A 12,948-nucleotide genomic window follows, 5' to 3' on the forward strand; every position below is an offset into this window, starting at 1 on the left:
ATAATAATAATAATAATAATAATAATAATAATAATAATAATAATAATAATAATAATAATAATAATAATAATAATAATAATAATAATAATAATAATAATAATAATAATAATAATAATAATAATAATAATAATAATAATAATAATAATAATAATAATAATAATAATAATAATAATAATAATAATAATAATAATAATAATAATAATAATAATAATAATAATAATAATAATAATAATAATAATAATAATAATAATAATAATAATAATAATAATAATAATAATAATAATAATAATAATAATAATAATAATAATAATAATAATAATAATAATAATAATAATAATAATAATAATAATAATAATAATAATAATAATAATAATAATAATAATAATAATAATAATAATAATAATAATAATAATAATAATAATAATAATAATAATAATAATAATAATAATAATAATAATAATAATAATAATAATAATAATAATAATAATAATAATAATAATAATAATAATAATAATAATAATAATAATAATAATAATAATAATAATAATAATAATAATAATAATAATAATAATAATAATAATAATAATAATAATAATAATAATAATAATAATAATAATAATAATAATAATAATAATAATAATAATAATAATAATAATAATAATAATAATAATAATAATAATAATAATAATAATAATAATAATAATAATAATAATAATAATAATAATAATAATAATAATAATAATAATAATAATAATAATAATAATAATAATAATAATAATAATAATAATAATAATAATAATAATAATAATAATAATAATAATAATAATAATAATAATAATAATAATAATAATAATAATAATAATAATAATAATAATAATAATAATAATAATAATAATAATAATAATAATAATAATAATAATAATAATAATAATAATAATAATAATAATAATAATAATAATAATAATAATAATAATAATAATAATAATAATAATAATAATAATAATAATAATAATAATAATAATAATAATAATAATAATAATAATAATAATAATAATAATAATAATAATAATAATAATAATAATAATAATAATAATAATAATAATAATAATAATAATAATAATAATAATAATAATAATAATAATAATAATAATAATAATAATAATAATAATAATAATAATAATAATAATAATAATAATAATAATAATAATAATAATAATAATAATAATAATAATAATAATAATAATAATAATAATAATAATAATAATAATAATAATAATAATAATAATAATAATAATAATAATAATAATAATAATAATAATAATAATAATAATAATAATAATAATAATAATAATAATAATAATAATAATAATAATAATAATAATAATAATAATAATAATAATAATAATAATAATAATAATAATAATAATAATAATAATAATAATAATAATAATAATAATAATAATAATAATAATAATAATAATAATAATAATAATAATAATAATAATAATAATAATAATAATAATAATAATAATAATAATAATAATAATAATAATAATAATAATAATAATAATAATAATAATAATAATAATAATAATAATAATAATAATAATAATAATAATAATAATAATAATAATAATAATAATAATAATAATAATAATAATAATAATAATAATAATAATAATAATAATAATAATAATAATAATAATAATAATAATAATAATAATAATAATAATAATAATAATAATAATAATAATAATAATAATAATAATAATAATAATAATAATAATAATAATAATAATAATAATAATAATAATAATAATAATAATTAGGTGGATATATAATAAATTTTGTACATTACCATGGTGTAAACTATGGAGTTCAATTATACTTCAAATTTTTGTTTGGATAATTTAATTTCACAAATCTCCTATTACTTTTTACCACTTACTAAAATTTTACAATATATCATAGTACGTAACCAATTAGATGTTGGTGTAGTGGTGATTAGGACTATACTTGGTAGGGAGGACTCATATTCGATCCCCACAATAATAATCGGGAGAGGACTGGAATCTAACCACCTAGAACTGATTCCCAAATCCGAATTAGCCCTAAGGATGAACAGGGTGGATGATAAGACATCAAGTTTTGAATGGGCTAGGTTGTAATTGGATTGGGTAGAAATAAGTTGGGCTGGAAGTGGGTTTAGTCGGGTTAAAGTGAATTCAAGTTCATATTATTCACTCATATTGCGGAGTACTAAATGTATTATACATCAGTGTCCTATCGGTTCTACATGATCTTATACGACAACAGTACGTATTTATAATAAATATGTACCATAATGTTCTAAATGCAAACTAAAGATATCCCCAAAAAAATTAAAAAATATAGTATCCCCAAAAAAATTATAAAATATAGTATCATACTATCATGCTAATCAGTTGTGAATATAGGCATAAAGAAAAATTACTCCTGTTATGATGGATTCTTGACCAGCATTATCACATATCTGAAGCTTAATCTGCTAGCACTCAAGCTCTGTGTTCTGAATTTTAATATCGATACAGCACAACTGTTAGATATATTAGATGTTCACAATGAATTCTTAAGACCACCTTCTGTTCCCAATCCTCCAATCCACGCTAGTATAATCATATAAGACATCTACACAAGTCTCGTAATAGTGATGGTAAACTCAAGAAAAAAAGCTACTGCGGGAACATCCTTTTCTGATGAGAGTTTACCTGCCTGACTGAAAGAAGTAGGATTCTTTGGCGCAGTTGAGGCTTTCCTTGCCCACTGACCAGTCGTTCCATATATAAAGTACTTGGCCTATCCAATAGCTGTGATGGAACTCGCGGTGAGGGAACCATTTAGAGAATCACGAGACAAGGCAAATCTTACCAATAACAACAGATGTACATATATGAGCTAAGCAAAATCCATGTGCATCTATATGACAATAAAAGCCATATCTTACCAGAATTCATTGCAAGAACATTCACCATTCTTGAAATGGTGAAAACGATTCCTATCCCTCACAATAATTTCGCGATCAAAAGCCTTGGAAATGAGTTTACTTGCTTGGTGACAATCTCTACAAACTCTCAAGTTCTTGGTGATGCGAATGGTTTGCCCTGGTTTAGTCTTCAGTAGCCCAAATGCTATGGCAAGCTTTTCACTATGATGATTTAAAGGGTTCTCCTTTTCCTCTTCATCAATATCTTGCAATACTCCATCCGTGTCAGGCACATAACCTAGGCTTTTTATTCTCTCAAGCACTTCATCAAGTTTAGAGTATATCTCCCTGCTTTCAGGGTGAGCCCTTCCCCCTGCAATAAATTCGCTGACCATGCCTTCCATTTCGATCACTGAAAAACCTGGAGCCTTTTTCACCCCCCTATCATTCATTAACCTCCTGATCTTAGCAACATCATCCCATTTGCCTGCAGTTGCATAGAGGTTGGCTAATAGAACATATCGACCACTGTTATTAGGATCTAGTTCAATCAATCTCTTCCCAAATTTCTCTCCTAGCTCGAAGTTTCCATGGATCTTACAAGCTCCAACAAGGGCACCCAACACCCCAGCATCAGCTTCCATGGGCATCTCTTCTTCAACAAGCTTTCTGGCCTCCTCCAGCAATCCTGCTCTACCAAATAAATCAACCATGCAACCATAGTGCTCCATTCTTGGTTCGAGTCCATGAACTTCAGTCATATGCTTGAAGTAATGGCGTCCTGTTTCAACCAATCCCGAATGAGCACAAGCACTGAGAACGTTCAAGAAAGTGATGTTATCAGGAGCAGCTGCTTCCCTCTCCATAGCCTTGAAAATCTCTATAGCTACTTCTCCTCTTCCATGCATTGCAAAACCACCAATCATACAGTTCCATGTAGAAATCCCCTTTGAAGGCAGCTCATTGAAAACTTCAAAAGCCTTTTCCAGGCACCCACACTTGCAGTACATGTCGATAATTGTCGTTGCAAGTTTTGTATCCATCTTTATGTCATTCTTCTTGATATATCCATGAATCCACTCTCCTTGCTCCAGAGCTCCTAGCTTTGTACAAGCAGACAGCATACTAGCTATTACATACCTATCTAATTCTACATTTTCGGTCCTCATTTCATTGAACAAAGCAAACGCCTCGTGGAAACGATTATGCTGCACATATGCAGCTATCATTGCATTCCAAGTAGCTGAATTTCTATTAGGCATTGACCTAAACACATCATAAGCATCATTTACAAGACCCAATTGTGAGTACCCACTAATCAAGGTAGTCCACGAGACAACATCTCTTCGTGGCATCTTATCAAAAACCCGACGAGCTTCCTCTAATAACCCAAAACTCAGATACATATAAAGCAAATTGTTCTGTGAAAACCCATCATTCAAAAACCCAAACTTGACAACATGGGCATGAATTTGCTTGCCTTCTACAACCCAATTATCAATGCAACAAGCTCTAACAAGAGAAGGGAATGTAAAGTTGTTAGGAAAAACAGAGTCCTGCAACATTCGCAAGTACAAAATCAAGCATTCCCTAGCCAAATAACATTGCAAATAACCCCTGATTAAGGTGTTGTATATAAAAGCATCTGGTTGGGGCATTTTATCAAACAGTTGGTGGGCATAAACCAAATCACCAGATTTCGACAAAGCACAAAACTTGATAGCTCTACCCATTACATCGTTGTCAGATGAAAGGCCAAGACGGATGATTTGGGAGTGAAGTTGCTTCAATTCTGCCATGGACGAGCATTTATCTAAGCGTTTAGCTGGGTTTGGGTTACTGGGTGGAGCAGCAGCAACAAGTGCAGAAGATATGGCAACAGATATCATCTCTTGATTTTCTTTATTTATGCATTACAATTGAAATTGTAAGATTTAATAAATTGTGCTAGTAACAACTAACAATTCAGTGAAGTTTCATAACATAATCAAACAATACTGGTACTTGTACCAGTATGTCCTAAAACCTTTGCCAAATAAATAAATAAATAAATAAAAGACTCAAGTACGTCGTAGTACTTTATTGTTTCATTTTAGTTGTCACGTTTTGACTTCTATCACTATTTACATAAGTAACTTTGACTAATTTAAAGTTATGCATTGATAATTATGGGGTTTGTTCTCTTCAACTTAATTTCAGTCACTTTAGCGCCAATCAGTTCAGTTCCTAATTTTCTTCTCTCATAAACAATTAATTTCAGCTTTATTCAGTTTAGTTCAGCTTCAAATAGTTCACTTTAGTAAATCAAGACATACCCTACATCCAAATAAATGGGTATACTAATGTATAGTAAAACAGAAGAAGTAAAAGTATAAATGGCTGAAAACCAAAATTGTCAGGGCAAGCTAGCTAAGGAGTTCTAAACTCCAAACTTCTTGTGTAACCTTTTTTTATATTCTTACATCCAAAATTTTAGAACTAGCAAAGAAAAGAATTCATTACCCCTATAACTATAACAAAAATCTCTTGCATCGCCACTTTTCATGTGTCACCTTTCTTAGAATTTTTTTTAGCTTATTTTAATCCAATAAATACTACGCATTTTTTTCATTAAATTTACAGATCTTACCCTCTACTCAACTAGTGTATGATCAACTTTTTTTTTTTTTTTTTTTTTTTTACTTTTTCTCTCGCATCAACAATCCCTCCAACCTTGTGATGGCAATTGCTTGGCTAATTAGTCCTTAAATCAATTTCAACTTCGAATATGGAAAACCTTCTGTAGAAACATTATCCCCAACTCAAAACACTAATGATTTGCAAAGCTAATCTTAAAGAAAAAAAAAAAAATTGTAAGAATGAATGGTAATTTGCAAAGCTATCATTGAATAGAGGCTTTGTATCAATGTATGGCTAAAACAGGATTTAATTAGACAAGCAAATGAAAAAAAAAAAAAGAAAAGGGGAAAAAAAATGTCACAGCCTCACAGGAACAACTATACTAGTTGATTAAAAACTATCTTTGGCACACTAAAACAGGTTTAAGGAAAGAATGATGGTAACAAATATTACAAGCATCCATCACATTGTCATAACAATCAGATTCATCTGTTTTGCACACATAATTCCACTGAACATGTTGCCTTGTCCAATCAACTGCCGGCACCTTAAGAACCGCAGCAGGCTGATTTAGCAGCTGCTTGGCTGCCTGATTGGTCGGCTGGTTTAATCGTAATTGACGGTTGAGCCTGCAATTAACATTGCATACGTACATAAAACAACCAGCAATGAAACCAAAAAAAATGAAAATTTCTGTAAGATGCAGAATCCTACCTCTTGCCTTGTATCAGAATCTGCAAGCCTTTGCTTAATGTCTCTCGCTATGGAAAAGAAAACTTCCTCCACATTTAAATTCGTCTTTGCACTCTGCAAGGATTTTAATACTCGTTTAAAAAAACCAACTAATAATACCACGATACAAAGCTATGTAAAGCACATCCCAAGCCATTTACTTACAGTTTCGAAGAACTTAATCCCATACTCATCAGCTAAAGCCTGTCCCTTGGCTGTCGGCACAGCCTGAAGAAATGTAAAAGGAAATATAATTGATACAGAGAAACCTGAAAGGCTTGTTTTGTAGGCCAAGCAGTCATAACTAAAATGCAAGTCTTGCAAGTTGAACTCCAAAAGCCTAAAATATTCCTTACCCTTTTACTCTCATCCATGTCAGCCTTATTCCCTACCAGAATCTTGTTCACATTATCAGAAGCATGCTGCTCAATGTTGCGTATCCAGTTTCTAATATCTGAAAAAAGAAGCAGCTTAACTTCAAAGGGAAAAGTTCATCTCTAGTCAAATGAATAAACATGGACTCAGCCAATAATAGCACCAGCTAGTAACATGGACAGATTTCTAACAACATAAGAAAAGGCCTTACAGAATGCAATGATCTCAGAGAGCCAAGGTATATTGCTAAAATAAAAAAAAAAATGAAAAAGAGAGAGAGAGAGAAGAGAATATATTACTGTTAAATGATGACTCGTCAGTTACATCATAAACCAACAGAATACCCATGGCTCCACGGTAATAAGCTGAAATTGGCAAAAACAAAGGTCAAGTCACTGGTAAACACAAGTAATTTTTAGATATGCTCCCTCCGTCCTATAATATAGTTCATGTTTTCCCATAATATAGGCCAAAATGTTGTTCCTATTTCTACTTTTGGATAATATGTAAATACCATTATACCCTCACTTTTTTTAACTTCATTCATATTACTTCCTACATTATCCTTAAACTTTGCACATGCCTTGTACTTTTCTCCACTTTCTCTCTAACTTTTGTCTATAATTGTACTTTTCACTTTTATTAACGTACTTCATCCACTTTCTCCTCATAGTCTTAAATACCGTGAAAAAACACAAAGAGGAACTATATTGTGGGACGAAGGGAGTATATATATACTACTATTATCAGAAAACATTTAGATTTACATGTATGCGCAGAAGACCAATTTCCTTAAAATGGCCAACACAATAGTATTCATTTGTTACGCATACAAACAAATATTTAACCACATATGCAAAACTGAACCATTACCCGTTGTGATAGTCCTGAACCGCTCCTGACCAGCAGTATCCCATATCTGAAGTTTGATTCGCTTGCCATCAAGCTCTATGGTCCGAATCTTGAAATCAATACTGCACAAAGAAATGCACAGTATAGAAAACTGAAGAGTCTGTACAAATTCTTATCTGTCAAATCAGCAATAATTAACCCCATGAACCTAAGTAATAAAATACCCAATGGTTGTGATAAAACTTGTTGTGAAGGAACCATCAGAGAACCGCAAGAGGAGGCAACTCTTACCCACACCTGCATATGTGATTGGCATGGTGAAAACACATCCACGATACTAAAAAGGTATAACATTTATTACAAATTTGACAGCATTTCAACAGTTACAAAGCAGAATAACTAAGCAAGGAATATAACTTCTAAGCATTTCACTGTAAATGATGTAGAGCAGAGAAAAATAATGAATTCAAAGCCATGCCAATAAGAGTATAAGACTATCATATATTCATATGCTTCAGAACTCTTAACATAATTACTATACACTAATAGAATCTATTGCATATTGTCGCACAATAAAGGCTCCAGAGATCAAGGTGCCATGCCATTACTACTAGTGTTGATTTATAAGGCACTGTTAGAAATGTGAACCTTGGCTCAAGGTGCCAACTGCAAACCCAGAGTTGTCATTATAAACATGCTACACAAGGTTAATCATGCAGATATAACAAATCGCAGCAAAGGTTTAGAATCAGCATCAATCCTACTTGAAAGACAGTCTATTTCCTCTTTCTCTTCCATATCTCACAATCAAATGGCGCCTGAATCAAAGCACTACAGGTATACATGTTGGTCATTGGATGTTCCTTTCACATATGAAATGCAGGATCCAAAGACTAACTGGAGTGATGAGCTGAATATTAAGAATTCGTCATAATAAACACGAAACAGATAATTAGTCATCTTCAAATTGAACTAAGGCCATCTGATTTTATCAATTTATTCATCTTCTAATTGAAATTTCTCCTATTTCAACTACAACAATCCTCAAATCATCATTCATTCCACAATCATCAAAAATCATGCAAATATCTACTAGAATATGGCAACATAATTTGGCACTCATTTTCACACATTTTTTTCACAATCGCACACCAGATCCATCAAAACACACACAATGCCACAACTATCATGAATCAACGAATTCGATAACAAACTCAGAAACAGTCAAAGATCTAAAAAAAAAAAAACACATTTTCAATCAAACAACAAATACATTACCACTGTCGCCGATTAAAAGGAGTTTGATGAGATAATCATAATCAGCGCGAGCTCTCGCAGGTGGAGCAGCCATTAATTAAACACCTCCAGAAACCCTAGAAAAACTTTCAATCAAATATTCTCCTGCAATTGAAATCCAAAAAACAACAAATTTAAAATTAAAATCGAATCGAAAAAATTAAATTAAATCGACAAAAACAACAAAAAATCGAAGAAAATTAACTAGATCAGAGAGAAAATGTGAGACATAAAGCATGGATCGGCCATGAAAATGTGATTGATTGAAGAGAGAAGTTAATTTGGAGAGAGAAAATTACCAAAAGAAAAAAAAAAACTTAGATGAATTAATAATAGTTGAAAAATGAGCTTAAAAATTTCTGAAGATGATCCTCTCTTAAATTCCTGGTTTGTCGAAATCGGCGATTTGGTTCGGAGATAAAAGAGAGGAGAGAGAAAAGAAGGAAGTTGAGATGAACCGGCCCTCTTTTATTATTAGGAAAGATTATTTTTTGGTGCTCCTCAATTGAATCAATGAATGGAGCATTGCTAACCGATTAGGTGGCACTTCGGGTAATTGTGTCTTTTTTTTTTTTTTTGTTATCAAAATTAGGATATATATAAAAATTATTGAGATCAATTATTTTTAAAAAATATTACTCCAAGGTATGACATTATGAGTAGACAAGTGGATAAAATTGTGATTCAATTTGCTAGTTATAAACTTATAATATAATATTGTAGTATGATTTGTCTACTCATACCGAGCATTATTTAATAAGGCTTTGTTCTTTTGAATTTTTGAGCAAATAGAACTGAGCAAAGTAGAGCAGATCAAACCATAGCAGCTCAAAAGAACAGGGCTTAACATGTATTTTGAGAACGAAAATAGATAGGAAACTCGTAAATGAATAATTAGCTATCAACAACACTACATTTTATCTCTTAGTGATTTTCAAGTAAATTTGTCTATTTACCTCTACTAATCATCATAAAATACATGTTGATAACATATGTTGCACACTTATTAAGAATGGAGTTACTATTTTGTTATAAATAAAATTACTAAATTTTTTAATGTACAGTTATTTCAGGGCAATTTGTAATTATATGGACTAAAGAGAAAAACTATTGTTGACATTTCATAATCTGTAAAAAAAAATTTTTTTTTTTTTTTTTAGACGGGGTCAACTGTAAATATTTAATTAGTCATTGATAATTACAAATTTAGGACGAATAAATTGTTGTACTGTTTTGAATTTTTTTTTCAACACCTATTATGGTCTGACTGGTATGATGTTTGGGGCCTTGATGTGAAATCATGAAAATAAAGATGGAGAAGCATTTATAGAAACTTTTAATTCAAGTGGTTGGACCTTAGGGACCATATTAGGTTGGGGCCTGGGGGCATACAAAGGAGACAACTTATGTATATTGATATTATCGTTGAGCTTATGTTGATATATATTATCGTTGAGAATATATTGGTATATACTTCGTATTAAAATAAGGATGTGTTCGTGTTCGGCAAAACTGTGGAGGTGACCATTACCTGTAGGAGTAAATGTTAACCGTCAATAAGTTGTTAGCTATTATACTCGTTTTTACTAATAGCGTACAAAATTCTTTTTAATTTAAAGTTGACTATTTATCATGTTTTAAACGGATATGTAAGATGCAATTCTATGAATTTAGTCCAATGTGCTATATCGATTTGTCATACCACTATACTAAGAAATTATGCGTCGTCTAATAATTTTGCAATTAAAAGAGAACAGAGAGAATTGTTTATGGCTCTATACCATCTTCATTGGTAAAATTCAGGGTCTGTTCATATTTACTGAATTGAGCTGAACTGAACTGATTGGAGCTGAACTGAACTGAACTGAACTAAGCTGAAATGAATATTTTATGAGAGAGGGAAATTAAGAGCTGAACTGAACTGAACTGAACTGATTGGAGCTGAACTGAACTGAACTGAACTGAAAATAAGTAAATATGAACAGGCCCTCATATCTATCTCACAAGACCGAATGCTTCCACCCAGTCAACCAATTGGTACTCCGTACACGGTGAAGAGTGAAGAACCATTCTATGCATGGTGAACGACTAATTGAAAATTGATGCACAACGTTCAAATATTTTGTAAATTGAATAAACTATTCTTCGTTATTAAGGATACGACTATTAAGTAATTGACAATGTAGACATAATTGTTACCCTTAAGGCATAGTATAATAAGAAAATAAAAAGTATTGAGAAAATTTAGAGTGTAACCAATTGATTGTTAGTGCAGTGGTGATTGGAACTGTATTTGGTAGAGAGGATCGCGTGTTCAATCCCCCGCAACAATAAATGGATGGGGTCTGGAGCCAAATTACTCAAAACTTATATTTGAATCCGAATTAGGGCCTGTTCATAGTTCAGCTCTTAATTTCCCTCTCTCATAAAATATTCATTTCAGCTTAGTTCAGTTCAGTTCAGTTCAGCTCTGTTCAGTAAATATGAACAAGCCCTTAGCCCAAAATATGAACTAGGTGAAGGAAAAAAAATGATCCTATTATGAATTTATAATGTAGATAGAGATTCAAACAAATTATATTTAGAAAATACGTGTAACATACTCTTTTATATTAGGCCTTAGCACTATTCATAAGAGTTGAGTGGTACTTTTGAAAAAGTAGGGATAGCATTTCTTTCATTTATTTTTTTTGGTGCTTAGAGAGCTACAATGGCGGGGGTGAGAATCGATCTCAGGATCTCCTGAAACCGACAGAAAAGCTCTAACCACTTGAACTATCCCTCACTCTCGCATTTCTTTCATTTATGGTCGCTCATTCATTAACATTCAACTCAATGTTCTCCTAATTTGTAAACACGAAGAGATGCCTGGGCTTATTGCAAAATTAATAAAAAATATAGTCCAAACTCAAAACTCAATGCACTAAATTAAGTAAAGATTCTAGCATTAAAACATGGTTTCCAAGATTAAATGGTGGGAGCTATAATTACTAGAGGCGCAAAATTGGAGGCTTCCATGTGAGAAAATTATACAAGAGATATGCACATGTTAGTTGTTCCTGTTCAAGAGGAAACATGTCAAGAACAATTATTGCCTAAAACCCCCCATCAACCCTTATTTTGTCTGCTATTGCATTTGTGCTCATCTTCCTATCTATTTGATGTTCAAAAAGTTGTCCAGCTTATGCAAAACAGATCACAATTTTTGGTCGAATTTTGATGGTCTTTTCTTGCTTTTTTTTTTTTTTTTTTTTTCATTTGTCATAGTGGAATAATGCCAGTGTTTTTGACACATATTAATGCTCTTTTTCTAAAACATGATTGGTTGATTATAGGTTGGAAAGTAACAATAATGTTTTTAATTGCATTGTTTGTTAAGGCCAAAAAACAAGTAAATTACAAAATTATTCTTAAACCTAAAAAGTCCTACACTCCTACTTCCCTCCTAACATCAGCCCTTAGTTTCCACTCTTTCAATTGCTTTAATTGGGTTGATCCTCTTAAATGGCATTGGGTTAGGCTGACTAGAAGAAGATATGGCCTATCACAAAAAAAGGCAAGGCATGACATGGCATGACAGATTACTATACGTTTATATGCATACTTAGACATAAGCTACCTTTATTTTAAGGGAAGGACGGCAAGACACATCATAGCTCAGCATGAAATAATATCGCAAGTAGAACACTGTAAAATTGAATTTAGACACGCAGGCACAACATGACCCAACATGATCGCACGTGGGCTTGGGCCGTGCAAGCACGACCTTTTAAAAATTTTGGCACTGTACAAAGTACGTGGGTTGTGGGGTGGCCAAATTAACCCCAAAACACATTGGCTCGTCATAAGGAATAACCTATAGCCATCTTTGGATCCTCCTCATCATTCAAAATCTAGATTTTTCGATGCATTCTATATTTGTACACTCCTCTTTTTTCCCAAATAGGATATGCAAAGAGATTCGATCAGAGAGCACCGGCTTTACAAAGTGCTTTATAATCAAGAAAGAAATTAAAAGGGTGAGAATACAACTCATACAGTACAAACTCTTAAAGAAGTTGCTATAAATTCACTTCATGTAGCTACAATATACAGCTATTGGTATGGCCTCT

General features: G+C 30.1%; 2 protein-coding genes across 3 annotated transcripts; both read right to left on the reverse strand.

The window, feature by feature from the left end:
- Nucleotides 1-2,188: 2,188 nt before the first annotated feature.
- On the reverse strand, nucleotides 2,189-4,956 carry LOC145619988 (pentatricopeptide repeat-containing protein At5g66520-like). 2 transcript variants are annotated; one of them, XM_081674661.1, is made up of 2 exons: nucleotides 2,984-4,956; nucleotides 2,189-2,846 (listed from the first exon to the last, which is right to left on the reverse strand). In XM_081674661.1, the coding sequence occupies exons 1-2, from the start codon at nucleotides 4,849-4,851 to the stop codon at nucleotides 2,744-2,746; spliced, it is 1,971 nt and encodes a 656-aa protein (XP_081530787.1). In that variant the 5' UTR covers nucleotides 4,852-4,956; the 3' UTR covers nucleotides 2,189-2,743. The 2 variants fall into 2 exon arrangements, with proteins under 2 accessions (XP_081530787.1, XP_081530793.1); XM_081674667.1 differs by having other exon boundaries at nucleotides 2,190-4,956.
- Nucleotides 4,957-5,821: 865 nt separating this feature from the next.
- LOC145624529 (ras-related protein RAB1BV) lies at nucleotides 5,822-9,348 on the reverse strand. The gene is made up of 9 exons (XM_081677580.1): nucleotides 9,136-9,348; nucleotides 8,819-8,941; nucleotides 7,765-7,837; nucleotides 7,562-7,662; nucleotides 6,988-7,053; nucleotides 6,670-6,767; nucleotides 6,479-6,541; nucleotides 6,296-6,388; nucleotides 5,822-6,210 (listed from the first exon to the last, which is right to left on the reverse strand). The coding sequence occupies exons 2-9, from the start codon at nucleotides 8,889-8,891 to the stop codon at nucleotides 6,130-6,132; spliced, it is 648 nt and encodes a 215-aa protein (XP_081533706.1). The 5' UTR covers nucleotides 8,892-8,941; nucleotides 9,136-9,348; the 3' UTR covers nucleotides 5,822-6,129.
- Between the last annotated feature and the right edge of the window lie 3,600 nt (nucleotides 9,349-12,948).

This window comes from Chenopodium album, chromosome 3 (assembly GCF_948465745.1).
Source record: "Chenopodium album chromosome 3, dcCheAlbu1.1, whole genome shotgun sequence".
Taxonomy (NCBI): domain Eukaryota; kingdom Viridiplantae; phylum Streptophyta; class Magnoliopsida; order Caryophyllales; family Amaranthaceae; genus Chenopodium; species Chenopodium album.